Source organism: Mytilus edulis, chromosome 13 (assembly GCF_963676685.1).
Source record: "Mytilus edulis chromosome 13, xbMytEdul2.2, whole genome shotgun sequence".
NCBI classification, from domain to species: domain Eukaryota; kingdom Metazoa; phylum Mollusca; class Bivalvia; order Mytilida; family Mytilidae; genus Mytilus; species Mytilus edulis.
Genome location: NC_092356.1, coordinates 24,750,035 through 24,766,639, shown reverse-complemented (window position 1 = coordinate 24,766,639; position 16,605 = coordinate 24,750,035). Strand labels below are relative to the sequence as shown.

At 31.8% G+C, this 16,605-nt stretch overlaps 1 protein-coding gene across 1 annotated transcript in view; it reads left to right on the top strand.

The window, feature by feature from the left end:
• The first annotated feature begins 5,987 nt into the window (after positions 1-5,987).
• Positions 5,988-16,605, top strand: part of LOC139501682 (sodium/myo-inositol cotransporter-like) — a 29,655-nt gene continuing 19,037 nt past the window's right edge. The window contains exons 1-3 of the mRNA XM_071290831.1: positions 5,988-6,080; positions 8,868-9,037; positions 10,491-10,626. Of these exons, the coding sequence (XP_071146932.1) occupies positions 10,504-10,626 (123 nt within the window). The 5' untranslated portion in view covers positions 5,988-6,080; positions 8,868-9,037; positions 10,491-10,503. The remainder of the gene's footprint in view (positions 6,081-8,867; positions 9,038-10,490; positions 10,627-16,605) is intronic.

The window sequence follows — 16,605 nt, the reverse complement described above, 5'->3', positions numbered from 1 at the left end:
TTGTGTCCGATGACCCTGCCAACCAACCAAGATGGCCGCCATGGCTAAAAATAGAACATAGGGGTAAAATGCAGTTTTTGGCTTATCACTCAAAAACCAAAGCATTTAGAGCAAATCTGACATGTGGTAAAATTGTTTATCAGGGTAAGATCTATCTGCCCTGAAATTTTGATATGAATCGGACAACCTGTTGATAGGGTGATGCCCCTGAATTGCTAATTTTAAGGAAATGTTGCTGTTTTTGATCATTATCTTGAATATTATTATAGATAGAGATAGACTGTAGACAGCAAAAATGTTCAGCAAAGTAAGATCTACAAATAAGTCAACATGACCAAAATGGTTTGTTGACCCCTTTAGGAGTTATTGCCCTTTATAGTCAATTTTTAACCATTTTTCGTAAATCTTAGTTTTCTTTTACAAAAATCTTCTCCTCTGAAACTACTGGACCAAATTAAACCAAACTTGGCCACAATCATCATTCAGGTATGTAGTTTAAAAATTGTGTCCGGTGACCCGGCCAACCAACCAAGATGGCCGCCATGGCTAAAAATAGAACATAGGGGTAAAATGCAGTTTTTGGCTTATCACTCAAAAACCAAAGTATTTAGAGCAAATCTGACATGTCGTAAAATTGTTAACAGATCAAGATGTATCTGCCCTGAAATTTTGAGATAAATTGGACCACCCGTTGATAGGTTGCTGCCCCTGAATTGGTAATTTTAAGGAAATTTTGCTGTTTTTGGTTATTATCTTGAATATTATTATAGATATAGATAAAGTGTAAACAGCAAAAATGTTCAGCAAAGTGAGATCTACAAATATTAAAGTCAACATGTTTAAAATGGTCTGTTGACCCCTTTAGGAGTTATTGCCCTTATAGTCAATTTTTAACCATTTTTCGTAAATCTTAGTTATCTTTTACAAAAATCTTCTCCTCTGAAACTACTGGACCAAATTAAACCAAACTTGGCCACAATCATCATTCGGGTATCTAGTTTAAAAATTGTGTCCGGTGACCCGGCCAACCAACCAAGATGGCCGCCATGGCTAAAAATAGAACATAGGGGTAAAATGCAGTTTTTGGCTTATCACTCAAAAACCAAAGCATTTAGAGCAAATCTGACATGTGGTAAAATTGTTTATCAGGTCAAGATCTATCTGCAACAGCAAAAGAGAGTTTTTAATGACCTCAGCTGGCTATACAACCCTTGCACAATCAACTGAATTTTGCAGGAAATCATTAATAGGATAGATTGCCCTTGTATGATAATTTTTTATTACCTTTTTGGTTTTTTTTAGCAAAAGGGGGGGGGGGGGTTGCGCAACAACAAAACAACTTCACAACTTTCTCATTACTTTGCATTTCTCGTTAGATAAATTTTACAAAAATTCTCCCCTGAAACATCTGTCAAATTTAAACAAACTTGGTTTAAATCACCACTAGGATATCCAGGGACCACTGTGTATGATGACCCTGCCTGCCCACATGGCTGAAATAAAACATAGGTTTCAAACACACTTTTTAGTATTATATCTCTGAAACTAAACGACAGTTCAACAGTTGCATTTATCATGCATCAATTGTAAATAAAAATATCAGGTGAGCGACACAGGGTCCTTGGACCCTCTAGTTTAGAATTAAATTAAATATTTTAACAATTGACTAAATTATAATTACTTGATTTGAGGTTTTAATTATTTCATTTATAATTCTATCTGGTCCAGCAGACTTTTGAAGTTTTAGTCCTCTGATTACCTTATTTACTTCTGAACAAGATATTGGAGCATCTGTTTCAGCTTTGAAGTCTATATTATTTTCTAATAATTTAATTTTGGATGTAACACGTCTTCTGATTGGCTGACGTTATTTTGTTATGAGCCCATAGACATAATTAAGTCATGTGACTGTGACGTCATCAACGTTTTTTCATGGTTTTCTACGGTTTAAAATGGATTTAGAATTAAATTATAAGAAATGACTGTAATATTTTTTCTGTCTATTCGAAATAACATAAAAAATGTGGTGCACACTGTTAAATAACCCGCTACGCGCGTTATTCAGTGTGCGCCAAATTTTTTATGTTATTTCTTCATAGACAGAAAAAATATTAGTCATTCCTTAAATAGCTTTAATTATGATTCAATGTCTATCATAAAAGCATTATTTATAGATTAAGGTTTACCTTGATCTTGAAAATGTTGTATTAAAACTTCTTCATCTTTTAATACCTCTGGTACATGTATTTCATCTTTTTCTGTTTTATTCTTAAGAGATTTTAAAATTTCCAATATTCCTTTTGATTTTGATTGATATAATCATTTAAACAATTATACAATTTTTGTTTATATTCATACTTTTTCTGTTTAACCATTTTCTTTAAGTTTTTTTTTTACTCAAAAAAACTTTTACTTTAAACTATTATTATTTGGATTATTCCTTATTTTGTTTCCTATTTTATTTATTTAACGCTTGGTTTCATATATAACATTGTCTGACCAAACTTGTTTAAATTTCCTTTTCTTTTTCCTCCTCTTAGTTTTTGGAGTTGCTTTACAATAAAGGCTTGAAATATTATCTAAAATTTTTGTCAATTTTTCTGTAGCCTCATCAACATCAACCTGATTTTCCTCGTAATTAACCATTTCAAACTCTATTATCTCATTCTTTACATTTTCAGTCAATAAAGCATCAATAAGTTTAAGTTTAGAATTTTCTGACCATTTATATGATTTAATCCAGTGCCACCTTTTTTCCTCAAGGCCAATTTCTTTATCTATATTTATAGTGCACTTCATATATAAAGTAATTTGAACATGAACTGATAGGTAAGTAAAATCGCTTGTTTTAAAATATTTGACTGAGGACCGGAAACTCTCGCTAACAACCGCATAATCAACAATACTAAATCCACTGCTTGACATGTATAATATCCCAACGAGTCACCTAAAAATCGACCATTGAGTAAACGCAGCCTTGAAGACAAACACAAGTCTAATAACTTTGTACCAACTGTATTAACAGAAATATCTTGATTGTTTCTATTTATTTCTGAATCAGTTATATAATTTTTAGGGAGTAAATCAAAACCATCGAAATTATTGATGTGATCAGAATCATTTACAATAAAGTCAGCTCTTTGGCCAGTTCGAGCATTTAGATCTCCAATCAATACAATCTGTCCATTCATGGAGAAAGTAGATATCTCATTTTCTAAAAAATCTAAGTCATTATCATAGTGAGATGATGAAAAGGGGGGCATATAAAGAGCGCAGAGATAAATATCATGTACAAATCCAAAAAAGTTCTTATTCAACTTAAGCCATAGTCTATTTGACGAGGTTGTTGCTTCTTTTAAATATGTAATGCCTTTTAAGTATGGATTTTTAATAGTAACAATAATGCCCCCACTATACCTTCTTGCTTTTTTTCTTTTTTTACGGGACTTGGAGATAATACAATGGCCTTCCAATTTAAATTCTTTAGATTCTTTCTCCCTTCCAGGTTTCTAAAAGTATGTTTATGTCACCTTTTAAATTCTCAATAAACAATTCATCTTTAAGTTTGTCTCCAAGGCTGTGAACATTCCATGAGGATATAGATAAATTTTTATAACAATTTGACATTTGAGCATATGAATCTTTCTTATTTTGTTGTAAACCTGAAAACCTCAATATTCACAATATAAAGTTCAAATGATATTACCTTGTGTATGGTCTATGGGAGGTAACTCTATTCTTTAAATTCAGAAAAATCAATATTTAAGCCCTTGCATATATACTAGTATTTACTAATTATGTCAAATCAATACAAAAGACAATTTGATGTAATAAACAAATTTATATTTATATGTTTTATATATCAATGCAATAACCTAGTTGTCATATAATTTTCTTTTATTTCTAGTCACACTTTGAACATATAAAAAAAGAAATTAAAAAATAAAAATAAAAAAGCTTTTCTTTTGAATTTTATTTTACACCTCCCATTTGTCTTTGAGTTCTATATATAAAAAAATCAGTTTGTAATCAGAACATATGAAAAGTCCATATGGCGGTAAACATATACTGGTAAGCAGTATATCAATAAACTACATTTTTCTTCTAATCATTCATACATATTTACCACTGACATAAAAAATCAGTTTGTAATCAGAACATATGAAAAGTACATATGGCGGTAAACATACACCGGTAAGCAATATATCAATAAACTAAACATTTTTCTTCTAAACATTCAGACATATTTAACACTGACCCGTTCTCATTTCCTGTAACATTAATGGAAGATACTACCATTCAATCATCTCTGACAATCTGATTTCCTCTACTAATAAAAACTGATAGCAACGAAATAGCACAATAGAAGCGCTAAAACAGCAATCAAACAAATATCAAAGTAAATCAAACGTTTGCAAAAGCATACGCTTATGGACTGTTTCTGATATTTTTAGTTATAAAATAAGGAGATGTGGTATGATTGTCAATAAGACAGCTACCCTCAAGTTCCAAACAACATGGCATTTTGTAATAAAATGATACCGTACTGCCTTCAACAATGAGCAAAACCTATACTGTATAGTCAGCTATACAAGACGGAATATTGCATTGCAAAATACGAAAAGCATTACTGAAAAGAAAGAAAAAAAAAACCCTGACTTTTGACATTAAAATAACTGAAAACCGATATAATAGATTGCAACCAATGACAACCACTGAATTAGAGACTCGATATCTTCGAACAGGAGCATACAAAAGGCGGGATTAAACATGCTTGAAAACGCTCAAACCGCCCAAAACATGTGTAACAGCTACAAGCACCATAATATACAAAACAAAATAAGTTAGAAATGGCTAAAATCACTAAATCGACACTGCACCCCAAGACAATTAAAAGGTATACAAAATAATTAAGTACTGATGTAATAGTACCATCAGTCATCATTAACAGTCATTTCCTTCATCAATGAACGATACCCATATCGTTAATTTATCGATAATAGCTCCAGCACGAAATGTGATCTACAAATACAATGGAAAAGCAACCACAATTTACAACAAATCAATTTTTAAAGAAAAACAAAAATCATGACAGTCCGGAAAAAATGAAACCACTGAATGACAGCATCATATAGAAGTCAGCAGCCGGTGTTTAACATGTTTGCTTAATTAATGATTGAGCTCCCTATACCGTGGTAGATGTTGGGTTGGGTGTCATTTGACGATTTCCAAACTATAATTCCTGATGTTCATTTTCAGTTGAATACATGTTTTTTTTTAACTAGTAACGGCACGGGTAGTCAGGTCGTCATATCGAGGAGCGTTTAGTACAGTGATTTTGTCATAGTTTGGATAAGTTTGACATGGTTAATTTATGTTGCTTCCCTTAACTATTGCCTCAGTTCTATTCACACGAGCAGATAAAAAGCAAATAAGATGCTTGAATCTGTATTGGAGGTTAAACGATCTATATTAGAATTGTTGTTTCACGAAATTAACGCAGAATAAGCAAGATATCGGAATTGCTATGGTTTGGTTAAGCGATTGACATGTTACTACCCGTGAACGGGATACTGTTGCTTCATACCGACAAATAACAGATTATGATTGTTAAAGAACATGCAAAACGTGAGCAAATTTGTAAACTTTTAAAACTTTAAAAGACTAGTAAGGATACGAACGACAAATATTGACCGACTAAACAGATAATTATAGTATTTGTCTGATTTGAATCGCCATATTCGTCGAAAGGCTGATCTAGAGTGAGGGACTAGCTGCAAGTACGCGATATTCAGGAGTAAAACTGAATGGAAGACCCAGATTGGAAAAATAAAATAAGCCTCTTGGCATGCATAGATTTAAAATTGTCGCAAGGCGTTGTTTATTTAGTATTGACCGAATTTTATACAAAATAGATGAACGTGTTTATAGTTTGATGTCTACTGGTGTGGAACAACAAATTGACAATTGAAGACAGACCGTGTACAGGTAACGTTATTTTAAAATCAATGCAGTGTTATTCTAATGAGAAATCGGTACATCCGCATACTTTCGTTTTTTGTACTATAAACGATTTACAGGTAAGAACGCTCATTTATCTTTGAACGTAGATGTAAACTTGCACCTGCTATATTTTACAACGCTTATTATTTTGTTTTGGGGTTTATAAATATTCCTATCAAGTCTTGTTAAACTTATTTATTACTTTTATAAGAATATTGCAATGTTTGATCAGCAGCTACATACATGTACATGATCATTCGCAGTGACAGTATAAAATTCCGATCAATCATCCCTTTTGGACTAAAAATAGTATGTAAAATCTATATATTTGGTAGATGTTATTTGGCTTTTGGACTAATTAATAGTAAAAAAAGAGGCGGATACCAAACAGGCAAATGATACCAAGAGGACATTAAATTAAAACTCATAAGTCAAAGAGAAACAGAAAAATATCTTTGACAAAAATATGAAATAAAAACAAAAAGGCATTGGAGTGATCTAAATTGTGCTCCGGAAGTGTAAGCAGATCCTGCTCTACCTGTTGCACTCTCATGCATGTTGGCAATAGCAATTTCAAAAAGGGGAAAAGAAGGTAATATTGAGGTTTAGTAACACGATTGGAACATATAAAACAATTTCAAATACTTCTCATACTATTAGTAGCTGGATTCATCAATCAATCGGTGTAGTGTCGTCGTCGAACGATTTGCAAAACCCTCGGGTATAGCCTGGGTGAATTAGTGAAGCAAATGTACTATTGAGTGCAGTAGGTTGTATACAAGCACATACTTGGCGATCGGAGTAGAAATTGTTCGTTTAACAAGAGATGCATGATATGTTAACATTGTAAACACGGCATGGGATTCTCAAAACATTTTTAGAACTTTTAGGTGAAGTGCAATTTTCATGACTTTTTTGTATATTTTTCCAACATGTCGTATTACATTAAAACTCACATCTAAAAATTTTAATCATGGTTGTCCTGTATTAAGGCTGAGGAAAAGAATGGAAAACGAAAAATATAGTAGGTCCAACCAGATGTCACGTTTAACGTAAGAGATCAAATGTTGTTTGACCAATCTTTTTTCCATTTATAAGTTGCTATAATGTTTAATCCATATTTCGAAATGACCTTTAAACATAATGGCTATTTTATATCAGTTAAGAATAAAAACAAAATCACTACTATACCACAAATGCAAGCCATTTTTAAAACACAGGTAAATAAATTACGTCTTATAAATTATTTATAAAACAAATACAAGTACAGTTTTTAAATCTTGATTTTTGTTGTTGCTTCATTTATGTTTATTTGGTAGCTAAAATTAGAAATGTCGGTTTTCCTTGAGTTCAGATATTTTTTGCGCATTGAAAATATAATCATAGTGATGGGATCTATAAATATGAGAGTCGGGAAATACCCTGTATCGGGGGTGATCATCTAAACGAGTTTTTATCGAATACATTAATTGTAGGTGCATATTGATAAGTCATTATCTGTTCAAATTAAACTATTTATACAACTCATTGTAACACATGTAATTTTATGTAGATGTATGTTCTGAAATGAACATTTTGGTAATTCAATGAGGAAAAATGAAATTTTATATATTGTTCATTTACATTTTATTGCGTCTGTTTTTGGTACTGATATTAGATCGACCATGCTAGTGTCCTTAGTTGACTTCTATACATTGCTCTAAATTTACTTCATTTAAGAATGGAATGCTTCTTTTTGTAACTTCATTGGGGTGTAAAAGCGTTGACCGAAGTACATTTTGTATGAAGCGCTTCATACTAAAAATGTACGCACGGTCAACGCTTTTACAACCCTATGACGTTACAAAAAGAAGCATTCAATACTTATAATTACATTTTTTTCTAGCAATGATCATGAAAACACGAATTTTATCAGTTTTTTATTTAATTCACCTGTGCACTTTATTGTGGGCCCATATGAATGAAAAGTTTTATTGAGCAATGCAATTGCTTACGGAATAACCCGTGATGTGCAGTTAGCCAATCAGCATAAAGTATCATAATGAAACATACATCTAATGTAATTATATTTATATGATCATCTTGTGTTGTATTCTTTTATCATATTAATGTATTCATTGATGTATTTTTAGTTTTATATATATATTTTTTTATATATAATTGGTTGTTTGCATATACAGTAGTATGGGGTTACCTTTTTAAGAAGAAAAGGGATAGGTACATGTATAAGGAGTATTAAAATTGAGAATGGAAATGGGGAATATGTCAAAGAGACAACAATATTCAACATAGCGAGAAAATCCCACAAACGGAGGTGGGCCTCAGCTGGCCCCTAAATAAAAAATGTGAAGTACTACCTTTTCAGTGAAATGGACTTCAAACAAATACAAATACATGAACTTAAATTTAAAAAAAACCATACAAGACTAATAACACTAAGAGACTCCTGAAATGGGACAGGCGCCAAAAACGCCATCAACAGTCTCAACTAAATAATTTCTTACGTGCTGCCCTTGTGACATTAGATAAAGACAAAATAACAAAAAAATATATAAGATTTTTAATTGACCATTTTGTGTTGCGTGTGGACACAAGATGAACCATACTCGTTATTATTATTTTATTATTACATCGTACATGTAGTAGCAATATATACATGTACCTAATGATAGATGAATAATCATTCCGTGATCTGGAAAGTAAGTACAAATTATGTTTACATATGCAAATACTGGTTTAGAAGTAGTGTGTAAGAGGACAATGCGCCCATGCGAATACTGGTTTAGGGATTTAAACAAATCTTAGCGTGTTTGAAGATGACACTGTTTATTAATTTACATTTAATACAAATTTATTCTGCATAGGTGAAGTGTCAGAACCTTGGCGATCTTTTGAAATGGTGTTTACCCTGTAACTTAAGATTAACACTGTTTAGTGTTAACTGTCCACCTAGAATAACTTGTTTTACTGTGTTTTCTGGTTGGGTGTGAAAGGGTCGTTCTGTATGTAACTTCCAAAGCCTCACGCATCAAAGGTCAGTTGCTATATTTGTAAAATACATTTATCATATTTTAATGCTAGAAAGCTTTACTTTTGCAAGTTTTAAATTTTACTGTGATCTTTATTTGTTTATTCTATTTTCAAACTTTTGAATTTGATCTTTGCTTTATATTTAGCATATTCTTAAATTACAAACATCAGTAGAGATTGCAACAACAAGAAATCCGAACAGCAAGGAGAAATTCAAAACGGAAAGTCCTTTATAAAAAGGCAAATTCAAAACCTTAAAACATTTAACTAAATAATACGAAACAACTCCATATTTTATATTTACACAATGTTAACGTTATAACGTTACGAAAGTCGGGAATTCTCGGGTGTAAGTACAATAATTCGATAGAGTAAGACAACGAATTTTCAATGGCATTATAAAACGCAGTATTTTATTTAAAATGTATTAGTAAAATTCTTTATAAACGTGTTTATAAAATGTGGTCTGGGTAGTTCATGATTTTAATAGTCAAAATGAAAAAAAGACTTTTATTTTTAAACATGCAATTGTATACGCTGTAAACTTTATACATTACTTTATATTCTTACGGTGTGATTCTGTCGTTACCTTTATCGTATCTATATACTGTATGCATAATACTTTTACAGGCAAAATCATGTAAGGCCTCATAGATAATTTGAACAAGGTGTAATCGATAAAATGAAATTTCAAGTGCATTTGAAGTTAGAGACACTATCTATATTTATTGTTATACTGACCCGAGAACACAGTTATTTCGTAGTGCATTTCTTTTAGACAATAAATTCAAATTAAAAAAATCGCACCAGCTCTTTCTCAAAAAGATTTTTACAGTGTAGTGTACTACCAGTGAAACAAATAATATCAAATTATAGAAACTTCTACCAGCTCTAACTCAAAATATTGACAATTCTGTGTTAAGGGGGTGTAAAATTCAGTTTGACAGCTTCAGACGTGATACAGTTTGACCTTTTTGAACTGGACCAAATCACTACTTAACATAAAGATTCAGCACCCAAATTGTTTAACATGTAAACACATCCCCCTACTTAATATTTCATGCATTTAATATCAAGAAATAAATTGGGAAAAGTGTATCAAATAAAACATGCAAGTTATACACTGTTTACACTAGGGACTATATTCGTGACGATAACTGTGTCCTTGTCATCTGAATAACTCATCTGAATAGATGCATTCACAGTTTAGTACTCTTTAGAATGTAAATTTTCAGTTAAAAGCTAAGAGTCTTCCCGCCCATTCTGTCATTTATTATGTTTGATTTGTAACTTGACCCAATGTCACATGTAAACATAATTTGTGAATGTAAATAAAGATTTGAAATTATTTATTTTTCTGTATGCAACTGCTGGTTTTCTATTGATTTCATATGAAATAGCTCTTGCACTTTTGCCTTACTCTTACCATGTGTTACAAATGTATGTTACCGTTACAGGTAACTGTTCAAAATGGCCAAAGAAAGGCTGGAGCTGTTTAAGCAAAACCATCCACAAGAACTCGTCAAACTGAGCAAAAATGATATCGGCGTCATTGTTGGTTATTTTTGTTTGGTTGTTCTCATTGGAATCTTTGTAAGTGTAATACAAAATAATGATATATTATAAGCAATTGAAAATTTGGCTGGAATTAATTATTTCTAGACTTCTCATATATTTAACATCAATACCCTTTTTCTTTAAAAAAATGTGAAACAAAATAAATGGTGAAAAGTGAATCGTGAACGTTCTTCAGCCCGGTAACATAATAAGGATTGTTGGGTTTTCATATATGGCTTTTTAAACTGTATGTAATACAATTATGAAAAGATAATGGGGGTTAGCGTGGATTTTTTTTAATGGTCCTACATGGACATTAAACCAAAAATTCACAACAAGAGGATCGATCGATCGAACATCTGAAGACAGATAATAGGTGTTACTATTTAAACACCAACAGCAACTGATATCCCTCTGAAGCAACGGTGAAAATGTCCTTATTTGAGAGTTCTTGGTTTTCTTAAGGTGGTACCCAACACTTTGAGTAAAATTAATTTGGCTCGTTAATTTTCATAAAATTTTAACAAAGCATTTACTAAGACCCTTTGACAAACATATAAAACTTTCAAAAAATTTGAACCAACCATTTTATCACACAAAATACACTAGTTATATAGCAGTTTGACAAACACTGATTTGATCATTGAGAAGCTTAACATTCCCTTAACAACACAACTTAATTAAAACGTTTAGCTGATTTTACAGAGTTATCTTCCTGTAGTGTTAGGTACCACCTTAATTTTAAAACAAAAACAAATAAAAAATGAGGCAGAGAACATTTGAAACAGTCATTTCAGGTTATCGATTCTGCAAATTTGAAATAGTTCGCAAACGTTTTTTTTTGTGGTCTAGCAGTAGAAAGAAGTATAACAAGATATAGTTTTGCTATATGTTTATTAGCTTGCCTGAGCCGGTCTAATCATACAATAAAATCCACAAGTTTATATACAAAATATAAGGTGTCAAGGTTTCTATTAATTTGACCATTATAGTCTTAAATCAAAAGATACAGGGATGAATATCTATTAAGTTGTCTCTAATTGACATGTTTTGACATGCTTTGACCAACCTGGAGATTGATGGTCAAAGAATGCACGTATGTCCATTGTTTTAACTAATTGCTACATGTCACTACTTGGTCTAAATGTAAACATGTTTTATATATATATATATATATAACCTAGAGGTCAATTGAACAACCTTTTACAAGGTCATGTTTTTCTTAATAGATATTCCCCTGAATTTTATTTAATTTAATAAACATTTTTGAGAATATATAATCCTAAATATAAATATAAATATATATAATATATATTTATATATACATTTTAAGCCATCATATTGTCACATTCCTCCCTTTCTTAAGAAATATAATTTTATATTTTAGTTAAAATCGGTGACAATATGAATGCTCGCAATTTCCCTAAAAACAACAAAAAGTATTCATAAACAAAATCATTTCAAAAGTTCAACAACATCTAAATGTTCAGCAATGTATAGTTCATACTATTCTTGTGTGAATAACTAAGTTCGTAACATCAAATATCGGAACTTCTTATTTCCAGAAAAAGGCGCAACCATTAACTGCGGACCGTCTTCATAACCCCGACTCCAGTGAACTGCTCCTCTGATCGTCGTTGTCAACTCCAACAATCCCTTTGTTTATCTGCAACGCCAATTCCCATCATTTAGAAGTACTGCAATTACTCCGACCTGCATGTGATCCACCATCCATCGGCGAAAATCCAACCTGCATGTGATCCACCATCCATCGGCGAAAATCCAACCTGCATGTGATCCACCATCCATCGGCGAAAATCCAACCTGCATGTGATCCACCATTCATCGTCGAAGATCCAACTTGCATGTGATCCACCATCCATCGGCGAAAATCCAACCTGCATGTGATCCACCATCCATCGGCGAAAATCCAACCTGCATGTGATCCACCATCCATCGTCGAAGATCCACCATCTGTCGTTGATTTACTCCTAACTGACCTAGCTTACCTACTCTGTTAATTCAGAGTCCCTGACTAGGTTGCTCAGTTATCACCGGCTGAAACATTACAGGCAAATCTACCTGTGATGCTGTAGAACAATTCCCTCTACCAATATAAGTTATGTGATCGTATAGTTTTATGTACATCTAATCGTCTGCGTTGTGTCCAATAATCAAAGCCAATATCCAGTGGTTTTGTCCAATCATCATTTTTTTTTTTTTGTAGTCAATTTACTTGATAGCTACTACTCATTGGTTGACAAATTGAGTACTGGATAATGGTTCTTAGTGGTTGATTCCAATAATGGTGCAGAAGCTATTTTATCATCTCTGGAGGCAGTACCATCGCCCTCAACATTAGTTGACACCACTTGATCACCACCAAGGTACCTTGTGACTATTTGAACCTCTTTATTATTATTCATTCTCTTGGCTAAACACCTATTCTTAATATTTTGACGATATTTACAAAATAAATATAACATTATCCCTATGGCAAAAGCAACAAAAAAATAGATTAACGCATAAGCCCAATTTGGTAGTCCAAGGTCGTCCTCAATAGAATCTAACTGGTTTAATTGATAAATTAAGTTATCCATTGGTATATTATCGATATTTTTTAGTTCTTTTGGTAGCTTTGTTAAATTGAATTTTGGAAAAGTTTTATGAAAAGGCTTCCATATCCCTAGGTTAGTAAAGTTATATGCCTTGATTAATTCTGCAAATTGATCTTGAACTTGAAACTTACTTTTTGAGTGAAGAAAAGGCAAAAGCGCCATATAATCATTGTTAGCAGTACATGATTCATTTAATCGTAAAATATCTATAGGTGGAAAAATTTCTATACTAGAAGTTATTTTCTGATCCCCATATCTACAAGCTATTGCAAATTTTAAAGGAATCCTTGTAGTAATTAACCATGAACCGGATGAGATATACTTTGCCATAGGCAGAACGGCAAAAGGTTGAACTAAAGTCTGACAATCAACCAATACTTTCCTTCCCTTTTTCATAAACAAAGTTGTGATGCATAGATTACTGAGATTGATTGGATATGTTGGACTACTGACAGCACAATACGGAACCAAAGGATGTGTGCATTGTATTATTTCATTTTGATCAAATAGAATATATGTTGATTTTTCAGCATTAACGGCAATATAATCTGATTCTAGATTGAACTTAGCAACCATATTAACATTTGTTTTGTTCGATTGCATAGGTATTGGTAAATTGAAGACTTTAAATACTTCAAATTTGTTATTGTAGTCTAAAAGTGGGACAGAAACGACCACAAAAATCTTCCTCTCATAGATTAAAGTAGTACACGTTAAAAATTGATAATAAGCCCAAAGATCTTTAATTGGATCTTTTGGAAGTTTCAGATATGCTGGTAATTGAGACTGTATTTCTGTAAGAAGAAACCTAAACGATGTTGGATTGATGGTACTAGGCGACAGATGACCCAATGATAACATGTTCAACTGTGAATTTAGGTGAACAAAATAAAATGTCGCTCTCTGAACCATTAATTTCATTTCACTTGTAATAACATCTAATTTTGCGTATATGTCAACAAAAGTTTCTAAATCCGCTATTTCTTTTTTTAAAAGTGTAGTGATATTTCTTAACTTGATATCAACATCATGTAAACCTGTTGTTAAACTATTAATGGTCTTCCGATTTTGTGCAACTTCAGCCCTCGTAATATTTACTATTGTGAGACTTTCACTTAAGACATGTGAAATGCGTTTTTGGTTATTAGCTAAAACTCTTATATTGCTATTTATAGTACGCAAATCTTCATCCGAAACTGTTCCGAAAAGAAAGCTCATAATACGACCTACGAATGGGAGAACTGAACGTTTAGTTCGGTGTTGCAATTTATCGTATTCTTGAAGGCCACTTAGAATGGTTTCATACATTCCAGTAAGCCATCGGTATTCTTCTTTTAAATTATTTAAAGTTCTAAAATACATCTCATAACCTGGTTTGCTATAAAATAAAGTTGCCCTCTGAGCCAGTATAAAGGATTGTGCTATATCTTTTGATAATTGATTAACAAAATTCTCAAAAGGAGCAAGATCAATGACAAAAGTAACTAACCAATTAGACCTCGTAGTAGTAATTTCATTAACTTTATGGAAAACAACATTTTCTTGAATGAAAGTAGAACCACTTAAACCAAAGAAGATAGTAACAAAGAGAATCATAGTCATTCTTTTCATTCTTGGCCTGCAAGGAAAGAAAATAATAACTGGGAAGTTTCTAAGATTATTTTTCGATTGGTTAGTTATATATAATTTGATTTATTTTGTTATTATGGTTTTTTTTAGTAAATGAAACACAAACTACAGTTAGTTAATTATTTATATATTGGTATGATTCAGTTAAAAAAAAATGCAAAGTCAATAAATGTTACAATTGATAGTGGTGATCCGGTAAACCGGTTGCCAAATGGTTGACAATTTTTTTTTATTTTACTGGGCTTCAAGTTCGTATCGTGTCCTTGAAGATCCCAGTCATTGTTTATTGAAAATTTTACAATATCAGCCAACTCCTCTTTCATGGCCAACTTGTCGACAATTCTTTCCATCCGGAAATCCACAGGACCCCACCTTCTATGGATGGACATGAATCTAAACATAGCCGAGAATATCGTAAGGAGTTGTATTACCATCTAAAAATAGATTAATCAAAATAAAATTAAATTCTGAAAAGTTGTCTTGTCATATTTTTTTGTGATGCATCATTGTTGCATTCTTCGAACATGGTACTAAGTAGATGTTCGAACATTGCTAACTCGAAAAGATATTGATCACCGGATTCCATTGCATTTAGTTTAATGACCTTCACCCATTCATTAATTAAGCGTGGTGATAAGTTAATCTCCCTACCTACAGATGGATTAAAAGTTTCCATACACTGCCGAAAAATTCTTGTTAAAACAGTAATTTCTGCTTTTATACAAACTTTCAAATACAAAGTTTTATAAACTTTTTTAACAAGAGAGGGGCTAAGCCCAGTTTTGTTGATTGATGTTTTTGAACCATGATGAATGATGTTAGTAACTAATCTAATTGAATACGCTATTTCAGCAGTTTTTTTTTTTTAAATATTCAGCATGACATCTTCGAATCATTTTAATTATTTCATTTGGTAATGCATGAGTCCCTTCAATAAATTCTATTGGCAGTGCAAGGATAGCTTGGGTATCTTCCATCTGTAGTTAGAAGAAAAAAAAAACAAGAATTAAAAATATATAATAATTAGTAAATGATAAGAATGTTCATCTATAGCAATTTTCTAACATGTTCCTTATAGTCAGGATGTTGCCTACAGTATGAAAATTCACTAATTATACTTGTCCCAAATTCTACCAAAGCAGTAATATAAGAATTTTCTTCTATGTCACTTATAACTTTGCTGGTAATTATCCAGCCTACGATTATTGATGGTTTGATATTAATATTGCCAACTTCAGATGGAGACCTAAATGTTTCTACATATGATTGAAATATGCGTGAAAGTATTACAATTTCATGCTGTTGCCATTTTTTTTCATATCTTGCCCTTATAAATCGCTTGAAAAAGGATGGTTGAATAATGAATTCATCCATATTAAAAGCAGAAGGCTTGAGAGCAATTATCGACTTGAATTCCTTATTCATGGGTCGTTTTAGGTATGCCATATGTTCTCGATGGTTCCTACGTACTATACGTCTCAATTCCCAAGGCAAGGAAGCAACAAATTCTAATCGAAGTTCAGCATTTAGGCAATCCATCTGAAGTGATATGATACAATTATTGATTACATAATTACAAATTACACACTATTTTCCTATATATTTATATACATAATAATTAATATTACTCTTATGAAGCCTATGACTATGTTTGTTAGTCGTGCATTTTATTAAGATAACAAGAAACGGTTGAGAGAAAACTTAAAATTAATTCGTCTTTCTTTTCAGACTTTTTAACAGTTTGCTTATTATCTTTTGACATTATAAC